Source organism: Bos javanicus, chromosome 26, assembly GCF_032452875.1.
Source record: "Bos javanicus breed banteng chromosome 26, ARS-OSU_banteng_1.0, whole genome shotgun sequence".
Lineage (NCBI taxonomy): Eukaryota > Metazoa > Chordata > Mammalia > Artiodactyla > Bovidae > Bos > Bos javanicus.
The window spans coordinates 918,941-942,154 of NC_083893.1; the positions used below are offsets into that span (position 1 = coordinate 918,941).

Below are 23,214 nucleotides of genomic sequence, written 5' to 3' on the forward strand. Positions count from 1 at the left end.
CCATGCTTCAGAAGTGTTTATTCTCTATGTTCGTGCCCCTCCTCCATCTGTAGACTACTGTTGCTTACTGGTGACAGACCGTGTCAGAAAGTGAGAGCTGCCCCAGGGCATAGGGGTCTTGGATTTTAAGGGCTCAGTAGTTTCATGTGCTAATGAGGGTGGTGAGTATCCTTGTTAGGTCTGGGAAGGGTGGGGATTTCCCAGGGTTTGGGCCACTGCCCACCTTCTGACCTTTTATGATCTAACTGTCTCAGCTTAAGTGGGGGTGATTTTTAGTACTGGTTGTGCTTGTATGTGTTTAGTCATGTCCGACTTTTTCGACCCCATGGCCTGTAGCACACCAGGCTTCTCTGTCCATGGAATTTTCCAGGCAAGAATATTGGAGTGGGTTGCCATTCCTTTCTCCAGGGGATCTTCCCGACCCAGGGATTGAACAAACTCATGTCTCTTATGTCTCCTGAATTGACAGGCAGGTTCATTACCAACTGTACCACCTATTACAATGAAGGTATAATGAACTAAAGGTCAATGATTGGACTGTTCTCGGAGCCACCTTAGTTTAAACTGGTTCCAGCCAGTCTGTATCCTAAGGGTTGCAGCCCTTTATTTATCTAGCATGTGTGTCCTGCCCTTTTCCCTCCTGTCTCGTGCTCCTTTTTTTTTTTTTTTTGTGGGAGACAAACTCTTTAGCAAGTGAGTTTCTTTTTCTTCCCCCAGCAATAGACTACCTCTGGAGTCAGGACTCATCATGCTTTTCTGGTCCTTCTTTGCCTCCAGGATTAAAGGATTTTTTTTTCTTACTATTCTCCCCATCTTTGTGCCTTGGGGGCAACATGATTTACTGCCCTTACCCTAGAAGCTTAAGAATTTTGTTCACAGGGGAAAAGTTTCTGGGAGGAACTGTTTTTTCCTATAGTTGTGTTACCTGAAAAATTAGGTTTCTCTTGGTGGGTGTTGAGCCAAAAGACATAACCAAGTTAAAAATCAGGAGAAGAAGGATTTATTACCTGCAGCAAGTAAGGAGCTCTTTCCCAAAGCAGTGTCTCCCCAAATGGTAAAATTGGGGAAACTTTAAGTTAAGGAATGTTTGTGAAGGGGCATGAGCAGAAAATTCAGTATAGAATTAGGGCAGAGATGGACAGAGTCCAAGTTTTAGTTGATTGAAATCACAGAGGGTTCGAAAAGGAAACCTCATCATTTCATCCTTCACTTGAGTAGGGGTGTAGTTCCTGAACAGCTATGATCTGTATCAGATTGTTATATATATATCTTGAGGAAGAACTAGGACTTTATCACTGAACTATTGTTTCTTGGTGCTTCCCTGGCAGTTGAGAAGGTAAAGAATCCATCTGCAATGCGGAAGATCTGGGTTCGATCCCTGGATTGGGAAGAACCCCCGGAGGAGGAAATGGCAACCCACTCCAGTATTCTTGGCTGGAGAATCCCCATGGACAGAGGATCCTGGCAGGCTACTGTCCATAGGGTCGCAAAGAGTAGTGAGCGACTAAGCACAGCACTGCACATTGTTTCTTGACTGCTTTTCCTTTGTTCCTGCAATCCTTCACTTCATTGTTCAGTTGCTAAGTCGTGACTCTTTGTGACCCCATGAACTGCAACATGCCAGGCTTCTCTGTCCTTCACTATCTCCCAGAATTTACTCAAACTCTTGTCTATTAAGCTGGTGATGCCATCCAACTTCCCTTAAGATTGTTAATTACTGGGTCCTGTTCAAGGGCAAGCATTGTGGCCAGGCTTAGGTTCCCAAACAACTTAGACCTAAAATGGTTTCTCTTATGTCAAGAAAGCTGTGCCTGGTTCTTTTTCTCCAGGGACTCCCTGCTCTATCTGCTTACAGGAATGGTGTTTGCTTCCTCAAGGACTGTACCTTTGAGGGTTGCTTTTATCTTTTTATTCAGTTTTGGTTTTTTTTTTTCTTTTACTCCAGTCTTGGACACAGAGAGGGGTTTCTGAAAAAGATGTTGCAAGTGTTTTGTAATTTTTCGAAGTCAGTAGTCCCTCCCTAACTTGTTATTGTTAACTGTTTGTTAAAAATATTAGCTGAATTATTCTTACTGCCTTGTAAGGTAGTCCCATCTTCTTGCCGTGTGCTACCATAAGCAAGGGAATGCTCCCATTGGGCATATCATAGTGGTTAGATTATATGTTTGTAGTTTACAGTCTCAGTGCTCTAATGGTTTCAAGAAAAGTTACAATTTTGTAGATTATCTAACTTTTCCTTATTTTAAGATGGGAGTGGTGTTCTTTCAGCTTTTTGTATACTATGTAGAAGTGGAAGTCCAGAATTATTTTTCTGACCCATTCTCTTTTTTCCTTATGATACCCCAACTATGTATTTGTTAGAATGCTTTATATTATCCTATAGGCTGCTGCTGCTAAGTTGCTTCAGTCATGTCTGACTCTGTGTGACCCCATAGACGGCAGCCCACCAGGCTCCTCCGTCCATGGGACTTCCCAGGCAAGAGTACTGGAGTGGGTTGCCCTTGCCTTCTCCAGTCCTACAGGCTACTAGTGCTTTATTCCGTTTTTCTTTTTAGATACTTTTTCTCTCACTGCACTAATTTAGATATTTTCTGTAGACCTTCCTTAAAGTTTATTATCAGTCTCTTTGATTGCCTATTCTTAATCATCTGCTGATAATTGTTATTTCAGATACTGTGTCTTTTTACTTCTAGAATTTCTTTTGGTTCTTTTTTAGACTTTGCATTTCTCCTAAAGTATCTATTCAGTGTTTATATCCATTTTTCCTATAGTTTCTATTGCATCATACTTATAATTGTTTTAACATCCTTGTTTGGTAGTTATAAGTACTCGTTCATCTATGTGTCATCATCTGTCGACTGTTTTCTTTTGGTTATACATCACACTTCCTTCTTTTGGTATGTCTCAATTTTTAAATTGAATTTTGGATACCTTATTTAAAAAACAGTGAGAAGAAAGAAAAGAACCCTGGGAAGTGAAATATATTATTTTTTGTTTTGTTTTGTTCCACATAGAGTATAAGCCCTTCCCCTCTGTTTAGAGTGAGGGACTGATAAATCATATTCCCTCTAGAATTTAGTTGAACCTGGTGCTGGGCTGCATTCTTAGATTCAGTTCATGTGGTGTTGGCTCAGCCTTCCAAGATGTTTCTTTTCTTATCCTGACTGTTTTTCAGCTGTAAGGGATTTGGCTGCAGTGTAAGATACTAGTGGTTTACTTTTAGATCCTATAATTCATTCACTGGGAGAATGCCTGGTATTACTATCTCCTTCTCCATGGCTGCTTTCTCTGAAAACCTGGAGTGGTATTTTTCAGAGTGAATAGTGTGGGAGAATTACTGGATCAAGCAATCTTTTTTTATGTTAGGACTATAGTCTGTAATCCATCCTGGTACCCCACGCTGTTGTCTACAGTCTGATTTCTGCTTGCCTACTAAAATGTTTGTCTAATGGCAGACTCACCTGTTTCTAGATGAGGTGTCTGCCTCAATGTGGGGAAGTTTCATAGTTCTCTCTTCACTGATGAATGCTCGCTGCTCCCTCCCAATTCAGCTCATCAGTCCTGTTTTTTTAAATAAAGTATTTTTAAGGTTTATTTATTTATTTATTTTTGGCTGTCCTGGGTCTATGTTGCTGCACACACTTTTGTCTAGTTGTGGAGAGGGGGCTAATCTGTAGTTTTGGTGCATACACTTCTCATTATGATGGCTTCTCTTGTGGAGCACAGGTTCTAGGACTCATGGGCTTCAGTAGTTGTGGCATAAAGGCTCAGTATCAGCTCCCAGGCTCTAGAACACAGGCTCAGTAGTTGTGGTACAGGGGCTTAGTTGCCCTGCGGCATGTGGGATCTTCCTGGATCAGGGATCGAACTTGTGTTTCTTTCATTGGCAGGCTGATTGTTTACCACTGAGCCATCAGGAAGCTCCAGGGCTTTTTTACATCTACCTTTATTCATTAGCCCATTGAAAATGTTTGTTACCATGGGCGTGAAGGCTGTCCCAGACTTTTGGAACAGTATTTCTCTTCAGTAACTTTTAGCTATGTTAGACTGTTCTTTGAAGTCCCAAAATCTTTTCATTACTTACCAACCAATCTTACCCATATGAATTAATGTTTTTACCTTCCTTATATTCTATAAGTAGCACTTAAACAAACTCGATTATTGTATCTTTTAGGTTGATACTTTGTTGATTAAATTCTGCATTTTTGTCCTTAAAAATTCCTGAAATTTGCCAAAGAAATAGAAACTTAAGTAGTGTATTTTATCAAAATTGGAAATAGATTTATTTGAGCTCTGTTGTGTTCTAACTGGCATGATTTTATGAAATCTCAATATATGAAAATTTAAGATTTTCACATATAAATGAAAAACAGTCTCCCCTTTGAGTGGGCATATCATAAAATGGTGCCCCTTCTTGTCCAGGCTTGGCACTTGATTTCAGCCCCTACATTTCGCATTGGCTTGGTGCCCTCATGCTATCAGTACAGCTTTACACAGTGCATCTGACTCAGGAAAAACTTTAGTTGCTTTCTTATAACAGATTAGAGAAACTTAAAAAAATGAAAAAATGGGAAACTCATATAGAACCACTGTTAACATTTTTTTGTTTGCTTATAAAAGTGGTATCAGTTTATGCTGCTTTTAATTTGCTTCTTGAAAGTGAAGGTCACTCAGCCGTGTCCGACTCTTTGCGACCCCATGAACTACACAGTCCATGGAATTCTCCAGGCCAGAATACTGGGGTGGGTAGCCTTTCCCTTCTCCAGGGCATCCTCCCAACCCAGGGGTCAAACCTAGGTCTCCCTGGGCATTGCAGGTGAATTATTTACCAGCTGAGTCACAGGGAGGCCCAAGAATACTGGAGTGGGTAGCCTATCCCTTCTCCAGTGGATCTTCCCGACTCAGGAATTGAACCAGGGTCTCCTGCATTGCAGGTGGATTCTTTACCCAACTGAGCTATCAGTTCAGTTCAGTTCAGTCGCTCAGTCGTGTCCGAATCTTCGCGACCCCATGAATCACAGCACGCCAGGCCTCCCTGTCCATCACCAACTCCCAGAGTTCACTCAAACTCATGTCCATCGAGTCGGTGATGCCATCCAGCCATCTCATCCTCTGTCATCCCCTTCTCCTTCTGCCCCCAATCCCTCCCAGCATCAGAGTCTTTTCCAACGAGTCAACTCTTCGCATGAGGTGGCCAAAGTACTGGAGTTTCAGCTTTAGCATCGTTCCTTCTAAAGAAATCCCAGGGTGGATCTCCTTCAGAATGGGGAGGCCCAATTTGCTTCTTATTTAACTATAAATTAACATCTCCTGGAAAGTCTATTACTGAAGAATTTCTATAAAAATTTAAATATGTTCTATTTATTAGAAAGTCTGAGGGGGCTATAAGGGGCATAACAGTTGGAAACAACAAAAGCAAGCTATTTAGAATTTGTGTTCCTGGTGCTTTGCCTATAACAGGCACTGAAATATGTTGTTTGAATGTTTCAATTTCTGAAATAAGTAAAAGGAAACTGTTAAATTTATGAAATTGGCTATTAAAGCATTTTAGAATATCTTATTTTTGTTCTGTAGGTATACTGCAACATCCAGATGGCACAGTTTTGAAACAATTGCAGCCGCCTCCAAGGGGTCCAAGAGAGCTGGAATTTTATAATATGGTAAGTGAGGTAAGATTTGTTTTGTTGTATTCAAAGTGCTTTTCATAATTTTATGCTGCTGACTCAATAAGAAATACATTTGATAACATGTCTTAGTACACTTTGTATGTGACTGAAATAACAGCTCAAAAAAATGCAATGTTTAATATATTCTAGTATTTTCTATTCTATTTCATTTTTGAGTGATTCTTATTTTGATATACTGAATTAATTTTGATTGATGGGTTTTGACCTACATTTTTGAAAAACACTTAGATGATAGACTGTATTTTTCAGAAATACTGAGTTTAACTAAGTACTTTTTTTTTTTTACTATAGAATTTCTTTGAGCCTTGAACATGCTAGTGTGTACTATGAAACTCCAAAGGAGGGTAGAGGGGAAGGAAGGATTGGGGGACAGTTAACATTTAATTAACCTTATTACTAGGAATAATTTTTAGAAGATTCACAATGTTTTGCAACCATCACCTTTATCTAGTTAACAAAACATTTTCAGCACACACACACACACACAAAAAACCCTGTACCCAATTAAGCCACGATGTCCTATTCCTCCCTCACCCCAATGTCTTCCACCCACCAACCTGCTTTCTATGGATTTAGTTATTTTTGTATCTAGCTTCTTTTGTTGAGCATGTTTTTAAAGTTTGTGATAGGCACTAGAACTTTGTTCCTTTTTGTGGCTGAGTAATACTTCATTAAATTTACATACCACATTTTGTTTATTCATTCACTCATTGAAGAACATTTGGATTGTTTCTATCTTTTGGCTTTTGTAGATAAGGCTGTTATGAACATTTATGTATCGGTATTTATTTGAATACCTATTTTCTAATTCTTTTAGATATTAGAATTGGATATGGAGTGGAATTACTGGGTCATATAGTAATTCTACATTTAATTATTTGTGAAACTGTCAAAAGTGTTTCCCAAAGTGCCTGCCCTATTTTACACTTTCACCACTAATATATGAGGATTCCAGTTTTTCTTTATCCTCATCAACACTTGTTAGTTTTGTTTTTGTTTTTAAATAGGCATTCAAGTGAATGTGAAGTGTTAATTTTATTGTAATTTGCTTTGATTTTCATATGTGACTTGTAATATTTCCCCTATTCTCTGAATTGTCTTCATTTTCTTGTTAGTGTCTTTTGAGGTGCAGACTTTAACCTCTTAAATTTAGGTGCAAGTAAAAAGATAATGCAAAACAAAAACCAAATACTTGCTAGTAATGCTTTACCAACTCATTTAACAACAACCTGTGAGTTAGATACACTGTTATTATCCTCATTTTATACTAAACTATGATTAATTTAAATAATTTGACCAGGATCATTCAAATAGTTAATGATGGTCCCTGGATTTGAACATAGGCAGTCTGGCTCTAGAATATGCTTTCAATTGCTGACACTTCCTCTTTTTCAAAGAAAATATTTTATATTTACTCTGTAAAAGTCTTGCACATACTTAGTGGGATTCATTCTTAGTTGGATTCATTCTTATTTTTTGTTTCTATTGTAAACAGTATTTTTTTGAGTTAAGTTTTCCAATGATTGCTAATACACAGGAGTGAGATATTTGTACGGTGTTCTTACATACAATAATCTTGGTGAACTCTTAGTAACTTATATTTATCTGAGACTTTCTAACAATTTTAGTTGCTTTCTGTATAGATGGTTGCATCTTCTGTGATTGGAAACCCTTTTGAATCTATATACTTCTATCGGGGATTTCTATATAGTTCAGTGTGATGAACTGAAGCAATAGTGGGGGGAATCTTCTCCTCATTTAGTAAAAGTGCTTCTAACATTTCCCTGTTAAAGTATGACTTTCAAGCTAAGTTTTTGAGAGATAATTCTCCACAAATTAAAGAAAGTGCTTTCTTTGTGAGTTAAGATTTTCTCAAGGAACAAATGATACACTCTATCAGTTTAATAAAAGGACCATTTACAATGATTTAGTCAGAGTTTAAGGTCACCTGCAAGAGAGAAGGCTATACCATCTGTAGGCCTGGTCAGCATGGAGAAGGAGTGGTTGCTGGAACTCAGCAAGGTAACTTTAAGAGACAACTTGGACTGATAAGGAGGAAACTAGAGAAGTAAATAAGTGACCTCAGCTATTCACCAACCCCCTAGTTTCTTGTACCAGGAAGAGACAATGCAGGAGGGCAAAGATTTTCTGTATCTGTTGAAATGATCATGAGTTTCCTCTTTTAATCTGTTAATGTGGTAAATACCCTTGTTCATTTTCTAAGTTGTGTCCGACTCTTTTGACCCCATGAACTATAGCACACCAGGCTTTGCTGTCCTTCCCTATGTCCCAGAGTTTGCTCAGACTCATGTCCATTGAGTCAGTGATGCCATCCAACCATTTCATCCTTTTTTGCCCACCTCTCCTCCTGCCCTCAATCTTTCCCAGCATCAGGGTCTTTTCCAATGAGTCAGCTCTTCATATCAGGTGGCCAGAGGATTGGAGCTTTAGCTTCAGCATCAATCCTTCCAATGAATATTCAGGGTTGATTTCCTTTAGGATTGACTGGTTTGATTTCCTTGCTGTCCAAGGGGACTCTCAAGGGTCTTCTCCAGCACTGCATTTCAAAAGCATCTGTTCTTTGGCACTCAGCCTACTTTATGGTCCAACTCTGACATTTATACATGACTACTGGAAAAACCATAACTTTGACTGAGACAGACCTTTGTTGGCAAAGTGATAACTGTTTTCAAATACGCTGTCTAGCTTTATCATAGCTTTTCTTCCAAGGAGCAAACATCTTTTGATTTTATGGCTGCAGTCACTGTCCGCAGTGATTTTTGAACCCAGGAGAATAAAATCTGCCACTGTTTCCACTTATCCACTTTTTCACCATCTGTTTGCCATATAGTGATGGAACCAAATGCTGCAATTTTAGTTTTTGAAAGTTGAGTTTTAAGCCAGCTTTTATACTCTCCTCCATGGAATTCTTCAGGCAAGAATACAGGAATGAGTAGCCATTCCCTTCTCCTGGGGATCTTGCCAACCCAGGGATCGAACCCAGGTCTCCTGCATTGCAGGCAGATTCCTTACCATCTGAGCCACTGGGGAAGCCACTGGTAAATGCCATAACAGATTTCTAATATTACATTACCTTTGATTTTTGAAATAAAACATACTTGGACATGTCATTTTTGTTTTTTAATAATATGCATTACTGGGTTTTGTTTGCTGCTGCTGCTGCTAAGTCGCTTCAGTTGTGTCCGACTCTGTGAGACCCCATAGACGGCAGCCCACTAGGCTCCTCTGTCCCTGGGATTCTCCAGGCAAGAATACTGGAGTGGGTTGCCATTTCCTTCTCCAATGCATGAAAGTGAAAAGTGAAAGTGAAGTCGCTCAGCCGTGCCCGACTCTTAGTGACCCCATGGACTGGAGCCTACCAGGCTCCTCCGTCCATGGGATTTTCCAGGCAAGAGTACTGGAGTGGGGTGCCATTGCCTTGTTAACATATATAAGATTTTTTACAGCTATGCTCATGAATGAGGTTATTATTTTCTTCACATATTGTCCTTGTCCTGTTTTGATACCAAGTTTCTTTTAGCTTCATAAAATGAGTTTTGAGGGGCATTCCTTTTTCTTTTCTGTGGAAGAATTTGTATCAGAGAAGTATTTGATTCCTTAGACTTGATAAAACTTACCTATAAATTCATCACAGCAGCCTGTTGACTTGTCTCTTTTTCTTCCATAAGTCCTTTCCATCTTTCCTTTCATTTGTTCCTGGGAAGGGATATATTTTTTAACTAATGATTCAGTTTCTTAAATGTTTTGATTTTCTTCGTTAATGTGGTATTAAAATATAGTTTATAGTTTTATGTAATTATCCACCTGGTAAAGTTCTTCATAGTATTTTTTAAAATGCTATGCTAGTTTAATTATGACTCCCTTTTTATTCCTGATATTGTTTATTTGCTGTTTTTTTCTGTATTAGCTTGGCTCAGAGCATTTTTTACTCTCCCTCTTTTAGTATCTCTGTCCTCATCTAGGACTGATCCTAAGTTCAGAGATCCTTTGGTTCAGGTTTTCAGAGTGGACATCTGAGCCCAAATGACTGCTCAGCTTAGCACTTTGGGTTTCCTCTTTATTTTAGATCTCTGTGAATTTCCTTTTTTTAATCATGGGAGCTCAGCTATGCATTTAAGAAAATATTATATTTTATCCTACATTTCTAGGTACAGAGTTGTTTAGGTTATCTTGTTTGACATGTTGTAGTAAAGATCAGTCTTAATACTTTAAAAAACATATTTAACATAAGAGAAAGTTTATCTTTCTACTCTTCTAGTTCTTTTATCTTTTCACTTATATCGTGGACTTCTTCAGGTAAGCACATAGATGTATTTGGCTCCTCCATCTTGTTAGGTCATCATGAACACTGTGTCTTCAATGTCTTTGTGCCAGGAACAAAGGGATGATAAGGTACACACTGCTTTTAATTACCTTGGCCAGGAAGTGACTGATTTCATTTCTGCTCACATTTCAATAGGGGAAGCTGGAAAATACAATGTATCACGTTTGGTGAGTTTCTGCCATACTTGAGTTTATTCAATAGAATTATGTCATATATAACTACTTGATGTGAATGTGGTTTGAACATATATAATTAGAATTCTGATACTGAGATTTCATAAGCATTTTACATGAGTAAACTTAAATGGTTTTGAGTACTTAGGTACACCATATTTGGCAAGAGTTAATGGGTAAGATGTCTTGCTAGTCATTATTATTAGTAGACCTATTTGGCAAGAGTTAATGAGTAAGATATCTTACAAGTTATTATTAAGCCTTTTATTTTGTATTGGAGTGTAGCCGATTAACAGTGTTGTGATAGTTTCAGGTGGACGGCAAAGGGACTCATCATACATATACATGTATGCATTCTCCCCAAGCTACCCTCCTATCCAGGTTGCCACATAACATTGAGCAGACTTCCCTGTGCTATACAGTAGGTCCTTGTTGATTTTCCATTGTAGATACAACAGTGTGTACCTGTTATCCCAAACTCCCTAACTATTCCTTTCACTCACCCTTTCCCTGACAACCAGAAGTTCTTTCCCTCAGTCTCTGAGTCTGAAACAAAAAATATTTTCTTTCTGCTTTTCTAAAAGAAAAATTAAAAATCTAGTTCCAGGATATCTGCATATTTCATTGTTTTCTAGAATTATTACTGGTTATAAATCAAATAATTAAATGAACAATACTTAGACTTACATTGAGTTAAATGATACATTTTTTAAGGTAAAATCACAGTTTCTTTACAGATATAAAATAAACACACGTTAAAGATTTTGTTTAAACTCATTTAATGAGGTAAGTGATGCGAAAATATTGACTTTGTGTGCCGATGCCAAACAAATATGGAAATTGTTATGGAGGAGAGAGAAAAAGTGGCTTTATTTCTTTGCCAGGCAAAAAGGGAACCCAGCAGGCTATCCCCTCAAGAACTGGGCAATAGGAAAAGGTCTTAACAGACATGAGGTGGGGGTAGGTGATAAGGATCAAAGCAGTGACTGGCTTGCATTCTTCTGATGGGTTAGTGGTGAGGTAAGTAGGAGTCAGTGTCATCAGCTTTCAGGTTCAAACTTGTCTGGGGTCAAAACAGCTCAAAGATAGTGTTGTGTGTATCCCTTGATAGGGAAACAGGACCTTCCCCCAAGGCTGCTCTTGACTGTTTCTCCCTGGTGTCACTTCACCTCTCTTTCCTATTTAGTAACTGCTTGCATCTGCACATTGGAACTCAGGGAAGGTCATGGAGGCTAAATGAAGCCTCTTTCTTATAATCAAAGAAATGGGGGATACGGAAAGGCTTTGTGCTCAGGAGCCCCACAGGGCCCTACTTAGTATCAGAACTAAGCAGACGTTAAAACCTAGTTCAAAAGAAAAGTCAAAGAAGCACAAATTTATATGGCATAAAGGGAAGGTGAAATGAGTGTACATAAGAACACTGTAAACTCTCCCTTTCCAGGGAGATTGGAGGGAAGTCAGTAATCCTCCTCTGTTGCTGTTTAGTGGTCAGTTGTGTCTCACTCTTTGTGACCCCATGGGCTGCAACCCGCCAGGCTCCTATGTCTACGGAATTTCCCAGGCATAAGTATTGGAGTGGGTTGCTGTTTCCTTCTCCATAGGATCTCCCTGACCCAGGAATTGAACCCATGTCTCCTGCAAGTCTCCTGCATTACAGATGGATTCTTTACCACTGAGACTCCAGTGAGGCACAGATCCTCCTCTGGCCAGAATTTATTCTTTGTCTATGGACAAGAATTCTTTTGCATTTGCTAAGAGTTATCTACAACTTACTTTGTTGTAAAATAGTTCAAGGACAGTGAAAGGCTAGAATTAGATAACCAAGAATATGCTCTAAATAATACAGAGTTTCTCATTGGAGACACATAGAGTTTTTTTTTTTTTTTGCTTATTCCGGACTTAAACTTATTAAATTCCAGTTAAAACTCATACTGGATAAATTATGATTCATTGTATTGTGTTATTTGAGAAATGTGTGGAGCAGTTAGAAAGCATTACAAGGAACTGACTTGCAAATGTTCCATTTCTCTTTGTTTCAGGTTTTTGCTGCTGATTGTACTGATGATATTCTTTTAGAGCTACAAAAATATTTGCCAAAATATTACGGCATCTGGTCACCTCCTACTGCACCAAATGGTAATCTTTTCTTTAAAATCCATCTTTTAGTCTTAATTTATGAGAATTGCTTTTTAAAAGATTTAAGTAAGATTAAGCCTCGTATTATAAAAACAGAATATATGTGTTTTTCTTACTACTCTTTCTCTTATTCATTAAGAAAACTAATTAATACTTTTGCTTTTCATAACCAGTTTCTTAAATAGCATATACAAATTAATAACCCATTTCTTAAACAATTGAATGAACATATATATATATATATATGTATATATATACATTAGTACTTAATACTCTTAATTATCAGATGTTCTTTTTTTCAAACATTTTGAGCAATTTCTTTTCCCATTTTGAAAAAAGAAAAATCAAGAAATATTTTCTTTGTGTAACTTCCTTCCTATCTTCTGTCTTGTTCCTTCATTTCCTACTTGCATGCTTTAAAAAATACTTGTAATTTTCATATAGAGGACAAAATTTTTTATGTAAGGGCACAGAATTTCTCTCTTAATATTAGTTAATACTTGAAGCAGTATTTGCCACATTAAGGCCTTTGACAGAGCAGACAAAAGTCAGTTAAACTGGTAACATGACTGCTAACCATTGAAGAAGATTCATGAGTGAGGGAAGAATTTCAAACTTGACTGAGTTTAAGAAAAACCCATAGTCTTGCTAAAATGCAAATTAATAGGCTCAACTCCCAGACATTTTGATAATGTGTATCTGTCTGTGTTGGAGTTCATGATATGCTTATTAAATAAAAGTGTGTTTGTTGTTTTTTCTTCCTAATGGAGATAGTGCTTGAACCACATTTTGAGAACAGGAAGAGATGGGGACTCAAGTTTGAGCTTGTTCTTTCCCTCAGTTCTTTGTCACTACTTATGCTAGGTTTCATTAATAAGGACTCATAGTATCTCTTGTGAGTATCCTCAGATAATAGTAAATCAATGGTTCCCCAGGATTTGTAGGATTCTTCTGTGCTTCATTTGGGGAGGCAGGAGACTTGAGCTTTGCTCTGCTCCTGCTTTTCCTTTCTTTCCCTCCTTCCTGTCTTCCCCCTTCTCTTCTCACTTTCCTCTTCTTTACTTTCCCTTTTTCTTTTCTCCTCCTTTTTTCTTTCCTTGTCTTTCTTCCCTCTTCCCTTCCCTCCTTTTTCCTTGTCTAATCTATATCTAGATAGTTAAATGTTAAGTTTAAAAATTATTTAGAAGGGGTAGAGAGAATTCTCTGGTGGTCCAGTGGTTAGAACTCCACACTTCCACTGCAAGGGGCACAGGTTCAAGCCCTGGTCAGGGAACTAAGATGCTGCATGTCATGAGGCACAACCAAAAAAAAAAATAGAGTGGGTCAAATAATTGAGCCAACAGCATCATTATTTTGAAAAGTAGAGTATATAAGAAGAATTTGGGTAGGAGAAGAAATATTTTAATTGAAACATTTTATAGTCTAGAATTGTATAATTTAAAATAATTTAAAAATCAAAGACTTGCTAGCAATCAATACCTTTTTGGTTTTCAATACCAAATAATCCTGAGGGATATCTATGTTAATGTAGAAAGATCAGTAACTTTGAAGTCAGAAGCCTTGGCTTCTTTGTTGGTTATTTCCAAATTTTGTGAACTACTCTAACTCATTAACCTTTTGGAGGTCCACTTTTTCTTCTATACATTGAAAATAATTTCACGTGGAGTTGTGAAAATGCATGTTATTTTATGTGAAAATGCTTTGTAAACTCTGAAACTCTTATTTGAGTATAAATGGAGATGTTGGTACTACTGAGTTGAAAAGATGAGGCAAGGAAAATGAGAAAAAAGAAGAGAAAATGTAAATAGAAGTATACATGTAAATAGATGTAGTCCTGTAATACCAACAATTGCCTTAGGAAATTTCCTATTCCTTTGTAATCTTTTGAAAAATATTTTAATTTATTTTTTAAAATTAAAAACATATTTTTTCTTTTTGGCCGCACTGCAACTTCCTGGGAGTTCCTTTGATAAGGAATTGAACTTGGGCCACAGCAGTGAAAGCACTGAGTCCTAACCACTGGACAGTCACGGAACCCCCTTCCTTTCCAGTTTTTAGCTCTGGAAGGAGAACTGCACCATAGAGATTGTTAAGCTTTGATTTTGCTAGAGAATTCATGGAGTCCTCTTTCTGTTTTTATCATTTTGATTGTAAATGAAACACATATAAGATGGGAAACTTTTTGACATCTTTAGTCCACAGGATCATGAAAATGAATATTTTCTTAAATTTTAATAGAACACTGTGATTTGCATTACTATACTTTACGTAGTATTAAATTGATATAATTTATTTCTTGACTCTTTTTCCCCTCTTTCTACTTGAGCATCTTTATTTATGTATTTATGGCTGTGCTAGGTCTAGTTACTGCATGTGGGCTTTCTCTGTAATTGTGGTGAGCAGGGCCCACTTTTCGTTGTGGTAAATGAGCTTATCATTGCAGTGGCTTCTCTTGTTTTGGAGCAAAAGTTTGGGGCTTCAATAGTTGTGGCATGTGTGCTTACTTGCTCAGAAGCATGTGGAATCTTCCCAGATCAGGGATCAAACACGTGTCCCCTGCCTTGGCAGGAAGATTTCCTATCCACTACTCCACCAGGGAAGTCTCAAGGTAGAGTGTTATACAACTTTGTATAATTCTTAGAATCCAAAGTTGTAAAACAGAGAAAGTACTTCCAGTTTGCACAGCAAGTTATTGTCACTTAAAGGAAGCATAAGGATGTCCTGACCAACAGTTTTTTACCTTTTAAATTTCTTATGGCAGTTTTATTGACATTTAATTTATGTACCATAAATCTCACCCATTTTTTTTAAATTTACAGTCATAGAGTTATACAAACATCACATTAGCAAACCTTAGAATATGACTAGTGTTTTTTTTTAAGGTTAAGTATTTGTTACAATTATATTTGAAGATTTGAAACTAGTTATGTATGTTAAATCTCATTTTACTTGTGTATAAGCACATAGATACATGTGCCATCAATATTTATTTGGAGGAATAGAAAAGTATATCTTCAAGTAGGTTTGAGCAAATTGAGAGTTCTCAAATGTAATCTCTAGTCTCACTGATTGATAGGTTTATGGATCTCACTACTAGTCAGGTTTTAAGAAGCATGGATTGAAATAAGCTGTTCCCTTTCTCCCTCTTCACCCCACATTTGGACACTCAAGGTCTCTTCTATTTATAATTCCTTATACTTCAAGCTTCTGTTGCTCTCAGAAATAGCTCATGATTGATGTGAAAGGCAGAAGAAAGGCGTCCTCTGTTTTTCCATTTGGCTTCATAAATGGGCAGGGTTTCACCACCCGGCCTTTTTTACATTTTGGGAGGTTCAGAAATGATAATAGTAGCCAATGCCTAGATAGGGTGGGAAAGAATATGATGAAACTTGGAACCTATGTTGTAATGATCTGTATAATCAATATTCATTAAGAGGATCTGAATAAATCTTCAACTCTAAATGTCCTCACCTTTGTCTTTCCTTTAAAAGAATAGTTATCTCATCTTTACTGTTTATAAGTGTTTGCAGATCTTTCAGTTTTCCATAATATTTCAAATGTTTTTATTTTTTTCTCCTTTGTTACTGGGGAATTTTCTGCCCTTTTTTTTTTTTTCTTAGTATCAGGACTGTATTCCAGCAGTAGAATTTTTTTATGTGTAATGTATTAGAAAACGATGTAAGTATTTAATTTATATTTAAGATAATTATATTTAATTGTATATATTTAAATAGAAAATACACTTAAAATAGAAAAACTTTTTTGTTCATAGTAACCTTGTGTAATCTTAAACATACTATCATCAGCAACATGAAATATATAAATATTTTGAGCATATTAACCTTGTTGTTGGTATGGCCACTGAGAAGTCTTAACTTATAGACTGCTTATAAAAGCATGAAGTGGTATATTTTGGACTACCTGGTAGGTATTTTTACGATTTTTACCTCAAAATATTAAAGAACTATAGAAATTCTATATACATTTTCCATAAATTAATAGATAACAGATTTCTCTCTTACAACCATAGAGAACTATATTTCTAGTCAGTGTGACTTCTTATAATGAGATCCATATATTTATGAAAAGTAGATGTCCTGTTATTTATTACACAAATATTAAGACTAAGCTTAATGGATTATCTCTTAGATTTGAGGTTCACAAATGTCAGTCTTTAGACCTCTGACTGACTGGCTTCATCAGAATCTGTTGTACTAAATAGAGCTTTTAAGAATTTAAAAAAGTAAATATAGTTATTTTGCTCTCTATGTGATTTATACACACATTAATTCATATGTATATATGAAAAAATCAACTTTTTTAATTTTTTTAATATTTAAAAATACTAAATGTTTTTTAACTTTTACTTTCCTTACAAGTTACATCATAGCAAAAAGTCATAATTATTTTCCAAACATCATATCAATATAGTTTAATTTATTTCCTTGACTTTGGTCAAAATGAACCTAAACTATTCCAGATAGAACACTATCTTATTCTTAGTCCATCCAATTTTTAGAACATATTCTCTATATACCTAAAAATTGAGAACTGTTGTACCATTCTATACCCAGAGGGGTTTTGGCTGAGTGTCCTTTGTTATCTGTAGCATTGCCTTATCAATGAGGCTCTCCTGTAGTTAAAATGCCTTTGATCATTTAAGTTATTGTCTTGAGATTGACTTATTTTGAATTAAGCTCTCTTGCATTTTTTTCAGAGAGAATCAGTATTTAAATTTATTTCTAGTGATGATAATCTGAAAAAAAATCAATTTAAATCTGAGTTCCCACATCATGTCTCATTTCCCTATTTTATTCAGAAGCAACTGTGGCAAACTGCTAGATATATAACCTTTTTTATTTTTTGACTGCTAAGTCACTTCAGTCGTGTCCGACTCTGTGCGACCCCACAGACGGCAGTCCACCAGGCTCCCCTGTCCCTGGGATTCTCCAGGCAAGAACACTGGAGTGGGTTGCCATTTCCTTCTCCAATGCATGCAAGTGAAAAGTGAAAGTGAAGTCACTCAGTCGTGTCTGACTCTTAGCGACCCCATGGACTGCGGCTCCCAGGCTCCTCCATCCATGGGATTTTCCACGCAAGAGTGCTGGAGTGGGGTGCCATTGCCTTAACTATGCATCTCTAAAGCAGGTTTTGATGTTGATTTTTTTTTTAGTAACTTAGAGGGAAAGAGAAACAAGGATCTCAAAATTTCAACTTTTCACTTAGAGAACCAAAAGAATACACTAAACCAACTCTCAGTAGGTCTTAATTTAAGGATTATGAACTAAAGGCTAATAATCAATAATTTAGCCATTTATATGGTGTGTGTATATATATATATATGTTTTATATGATTTGGTAATTCAAATCAAATAAAGCATATCAAGAATCTGAAAGTAAGATAAAACACATTTGCCTAGTCAAGTATTAGTCACTCAGTCATGTCCAACTCTTTGCGGCCCCATGGGCTGTAGCCTGCCAGATTCCTCTGTCCATTGAATTCTCCTTCTCCTAGCGATCTTCCCCACCCAGAGACTGAACCCAGGTCTCCTCCATTGCAGGCAGATTGTTTAACATCTGAGCCACCAGGAAAGCCCTTGCCTAATCAAAATAAATGTCAGATAAAACTGATGATACTTAGGCCTGTTTACTGAAGGAATGGCTCAACTTATTACAGGATGAAGAAGGCCAAACCCAAAGTCCCTTTGGGCAGAAAGAGAATGAGAAGAGCAAACACTGATTCACTCAAGCAGGCATTTATTATATTCCTACTGTAAGGAGAGTTTGTATTTGTATTTTTCTCTTTCCCAAGAGAGGATGAAATAGGGATTTGCAAAAAGTCTTTAGCTTCTCTTGTTTCTGTTGTTTGGCCAAAAAACAGTTTTTGTTTTTAATCACTACCAAATTGGCAGGTAGAAAATAATAACCCTACACTGAACTGTAGATGCTGTGATGTTTAGCTAGATTTGCACACTATCTTTTGTCTTCCCATGTATAGCCTTACCTCACTAAGGCCTTCAGGGTTTCTTGAGTTATGGAAATTAATGATGATAAACTTGTGAATGCTAATGATTTACTGTATTGGGATCTAATTAGTCTCTTCTGATATTTGAAACATAAGCTTTGTTACTGAAATTTTTATACAATTTTAGGGAGAGGATGGATCCCTTTCTTTCTCTTTCCTCAAGGTAGCTGAAAATGGGAAGTGTGTGAAGGGGACTGCTGTGCTTCCTTCTTCCCCATCTTATCATACTTTCCTGTGGTTATCTTTTTAAAGTACAGAAATGGGTGGGTTCTAGTTTCTTGAGCAGGATATTCCTACTTGTCTCATTATCTCTCACCATCAACAGGATGTCTGTGTCCAGCCCTTTTAACTTGTTGAAAATGTCCCTTTGTTAGAACCTTTCTTTTAAATGTAGCCTGCTCCTTTTTGTTTCTGTGAGTGCTAGTCTCTTAGGCTGCAGTTCATTTTTTGTCTCTTAACTTCACCTGGTTCTACACAATCCTCCCTCTCTCCATTTTCCTTTGACTAAGGCATAAGATTTTAAAAAATAAATTCATTTATTTCAAAAAATCAAACCTTGTTACTTTGATAAAAAGTAAAATATTTTCTGTTTGTAAGGAAAGGTTTTTACAAGAAGTGCTTCTTATGACATGACTGAAATTTGTGATCTCATTCAGAATTTTGTTTGGGAGATTTATTCACCTAGGAAGGGGGAAAGACTTTCTTTCCTTACTTCTTTCCCTCAGTGCAATCAGACCTGTATTTTCAACCTAAAACTATAAGGTCAGCTACAGTGTGTTATAACTGAGATGTTTATAATTTTTTACTTAAATCTCCCTTTCTAATAGTTTTCTGAGGGAAGGTGTATACAGGATGCCAAAGTTATTTACAAATGAACTTTTGAAGACTTTTTGTGTTCTAAAAAGCAGGGTGTTTCTTTTTCCTTTTGTACTAGTAAGCCTAGAATGTATATTTGGCATTAACATCATTTGGATTGATTTACCTTTCTTAACCTATACCTGTTGTATCCTCTGTGGAAAGGATTTATTCCTTTTACTATCCTTAAATGAAGAATTTAAAACGTTGTTAAAACACTAAGATGCCTGCTAAGGCACATAGGATGTAAATCATGTTCAGAAGAAGAATGTATTCAAGGATGGTTTTTAAAAATTATCTCATTGCCTTTTTAATGTTCTTGGAAGCCTTATATCTAATTCATACCTTTTAATTATGGTTGAATATTTATTCCACCTCTTGCAAGAGTTACTCTGTGATATTTATACCTGTTATAAAATTTATTAGTCAAGCTTTTTTTTCCCCTCCAGGTAAAGTAATAATAATTGTTGACGCTGGATCAGTTTTAACTTTTTCTTAGTTTTAAGATTTCCTCATTTTTGTTTTCTCTTAAGTAGTAATATGTTTTCCTATTACTAATTAGGGTTTTTCTTTAATAACAGATTTATACCTAAAACTGGAAGATGTGACCCATAAATTTAATAAGCCCTGTATAATGGATGTAAAGATAGGGCGGAAAAGCTATGATCCTTTTGCTTCATCTGAGAAGATTCAGCAACAGGTCAGCAAGTACCCATTAATGGAAGAGATTGGGTTCTTGGTGCTTGGCATGAGGGTAAGAGTGATTTTTAGTGTAATACATACATTTCTCATTGCATGTTTTCTTGAAGGTTACAGATGTCGCATATATTTTAGAATTAGATTATCCATAACTCCTCAGAGCTGGCAGAGATTTTTATCTCTTTTGTTCACTGGTATATGGACAGTGTCTGGATTTATTCTGGGAAGCAGTACATGATTAGTAAGTGAATGAGTGGCTGAACCTCAAAGCTCTGACTCTAGAAATTTTGTTTTAAAGAAGTTTTAAGTTTAGTGGAAAAGAAATATGATAAATGAATGTGATATTATTTGTGATTTTTTTTTTCCCATGAGAAAAGTGCCAGTAATTTTTTCTGTATATTTAAACCAAAAAAGGGAAATAAATTAGGTTACTACTGGTTTAAGAATGTGATTTAAAGCCACTGTTTTCTTTGCTTATTTTTCCCTGGACTGGCAATTTGCCATGGACTCAGGTGGTCAGTTCTGATCTCATCCAGAGTCCCCCTTGTGACTATACTCATCTGATGGCTCCTTTGGGTCTAGTTGGTCCAAGTGACCTCACTCTATGTCTTTCAGTTCAGTTCAGTTCAGTCATTCAGTCATGTCTGACTCTGCGACCCCATGAACTTCAGCATGCCAGGCCTCCCAGTCCATCACCAACTTCCGGAGTTCACTCAAACTCACGTCCATCAAGTCGGTGATGCCACCCAGCCATCTCATCCTCTGTCGTCCCCTTCTCCTCCTGCCCCCAATCCCTCCCAGCATCAGGGTCTTTTCCAGTGAGTCAACTCTTTGCATGAGGTGGGCAAAGTATTGGAGTTTCAGCTTCAGCATCTTTCCTTCCAATGAACACCCAGGACTGATCTCCTTCACAATGGACTGGTTGGATCTCCTTGCAGTCCAAGGGACTCTCAAGAGTCTTCTCCAACACCACAGTTCAAAAGCATCAATTCTTTGGCGCTCAGCTTTCTTCACAGTCCAACTCTCACATCCATACATGACCACTGGAAAAACCATAGCCTTGACGAGACGGACCTTTGTTGGCAAAGTAATATCTCTGCTTTTGAATATGCTATCTAGGTTGATCATAACTTTCCTTCCAAGGATATCCAGATTCCTCCAAAATCTGCAGTGATTTTGGAGCCCAAAAAAATAAAGTCTGACACTGTTTCCACTGTTTCCGCATATGTTTGCCATGAAGTGATGGGACCAGATGCCATGATCTTCGTTGTCTGAATGTTGAGCTTTAAGCCAACTTTTTCACTCTCCACTTTCACTTTCATCGAGAGGCATTTTAGTTCCTCTTCACTTTCTGCCATAAGGGTTCTGTCATTTGCATATCTGAGGATATTGATATTTCTCCTGGCAATCTTGATTCCAGCTTTCTCATGATATACTCTGCATAGAAGTTAAATAAGCAGGGTGACAATATACAGCCTTGACATACTCCTTTTCCTATTTGTCTTACAAGTTGATACTAACTGTTGGCTGGGCTTTTTCCCATAAGGTTGCTTCCAGAAGGCTGACTGGAGCTTCTACATGTACTATATACATTTTAGGAAGGCAAGAGTGAAAGCTACGAGGTCTGTTGAGATCTAGGTTAGGAAGTCACCTTCTGTCACTTTTATGGAATTATATGGGTCAAAGTATGTCACAGGGCCAGTCCATATTCATAGGAAGGAGAAGACTCCACTTTTGGTTGTGGAAAAAGAGAAGTCACAATACAAATGGCAGTGTGCATAAGGATGTTGAGGCCCTCTTTGCAAACAATATGCCACTGTTAGGTAATATGGAATAAAATTCTATAAACAAGTGATGCCTATTTAAACCTTCACTGTTTTTAAATCATTCACCCTTCCACTTTCCTTCTTTTAGGATATAATTTTGGCTTCTGCTTCAGAAAAAATAAGCCATTATACAGGGTTTCCTTTAATTTCCTGCTAACAGACATACACATCTAACCTGCATATACTTTCATTTCCTCGTTATTCCTCCCTACATTGAAGAATTTTCCATTCTCCTGTCAGAGGCAGCCCTTCCCTTTTCTCTCTGGATTGCGTTTCTCTTCCGCCTCTTCTGAACCTAATATTCTTGATTCTCGTTATTTTATTTTAGTTTTGTTTTATCTTCAACTTTGGTCTCTCTTTAGTTGTTTTTCCTTTTTGTTTCAAATAATGTTCAAATCACTCTCAATTGAAAAAGAAAAAAATCAAAACCCACTTTTATCCTGCTCTGTTCTTCAGCAGTGAATTTAAATGCTTCCCCTTTGTACCCAAACTTGTTATATTTGTTACTGTTGCCTTACTTCCCATGCTGTATTCTTTAACCCATTTTAATCTGGCTTTAGCTTCATCATGCCACCAGACTGGTGCCTCATGAAGGTCCCTAATGACATCTCTGTGTCACTAAATTCAAATGGCATTTTTCATTATTCATCTTACTTCACTTTTAAAAGCAGTCTTCAACATGACTATGTCCTTGAAACATTCCTTTTTGTGTCCATAACACTGCAGTCTCTCCTGTTTTTTCCCTAAGAGCACTTTGCAGTCTTTTTTTGCCAGCTCATTTCTTTGTTCTTTAAATATTGAGGTATTCCACTTAGTTCCATTTACTGCCTTCTGTTTCTTCTCAAGTAGTGTCCTTTATCTCATTGATTCAGTTTCACTTATATTGATAACTCCTGAACGTACATATCTAGCCTCTGGTTTTTCTTTGATCTCCTAATCTATATAGCTAACCTATTCAACATTTTACTTGGATAACTTAAAGACATCTAGGACTAACATGTAAAAAACTGACTTATATCCCTCTTGCAAAATAACAACCAAAGCAGTAACAGCAAATCTCTGTTATTCTCCGTCTCAGTGAATGACATTATCATACATCCAGTTTTATGAAGGAGAAACCTTTTAGTACCATCATCTCTCAAAGCCATCCATCAATTTTGTTGATCTTAATTTTCAAGCACCTAGTCCCATTTTCAAAATTACTCTTCTCTAGACAAGTATCTTACCTCTCGATTTCAGTTTTATTCTCTTCTGGTCTGTTCTCTGAATGTTTTAAAATGTATATCTAATTTTGACATTCCCCAGCTTAAAAATTCTTCAGTTGGTTTCCACTGCCTTTATATATGTGTGTGTGTGTGTCTATATATAGAAATAAATAAGGCACTGCCTTATTTATTTAGAATATATATGTAGAAATATATGTAGAATATATGTAGAAATATATGTAGAAATAAATAAGACACTGCCT

At 36.8% G+C, this 23,214-nt stretch overlaps 1 protein-coding gene and 1 long non-coding RNA gene across 3 annotated transcripts in view; both read left to right on the forward strand.

The window, feature by feature from the left end:
* IPMK (inositol polyphosphate multikinase) overlaps positions 1-23,214 on the forward strand; it is a 54,362-nt gene that overhangs the window by 15,641 nt on the left and 15,507 nt on the right. Inside the window, exons 2-4 of one of the 2 annotated variants that reach the window (XM_061402650.1) lie at positions 5,575-5,660; positions 12,245-12,341; positions 19,803-19,975. In XM_061402650.1, the coding sequence (XP_061258634.1) occupies positions 5,575-5,660; positions 12,245-12,341; positions 19,803-19,975 (356 nt within the window). The remainder of the gene's footprint in view (positions 1-5,574; positions 5,661-12,244; positions 12,342-19,802; positions 19,976-23,214) is intronic. The other variant, XM_061402651.1, reaches the window with a different exon arrangement.
* Positions 12,348-17,211, forward strand: LOC133239104 (uncharacterized). Its single transcript, XR_009733719.1, has 2 exons — positions 12,348-13,205; positions 13,277-17,211. It is a non-coding gene; the product is annotated as an uncharacterized LOC133239104 (long non-coding RNA).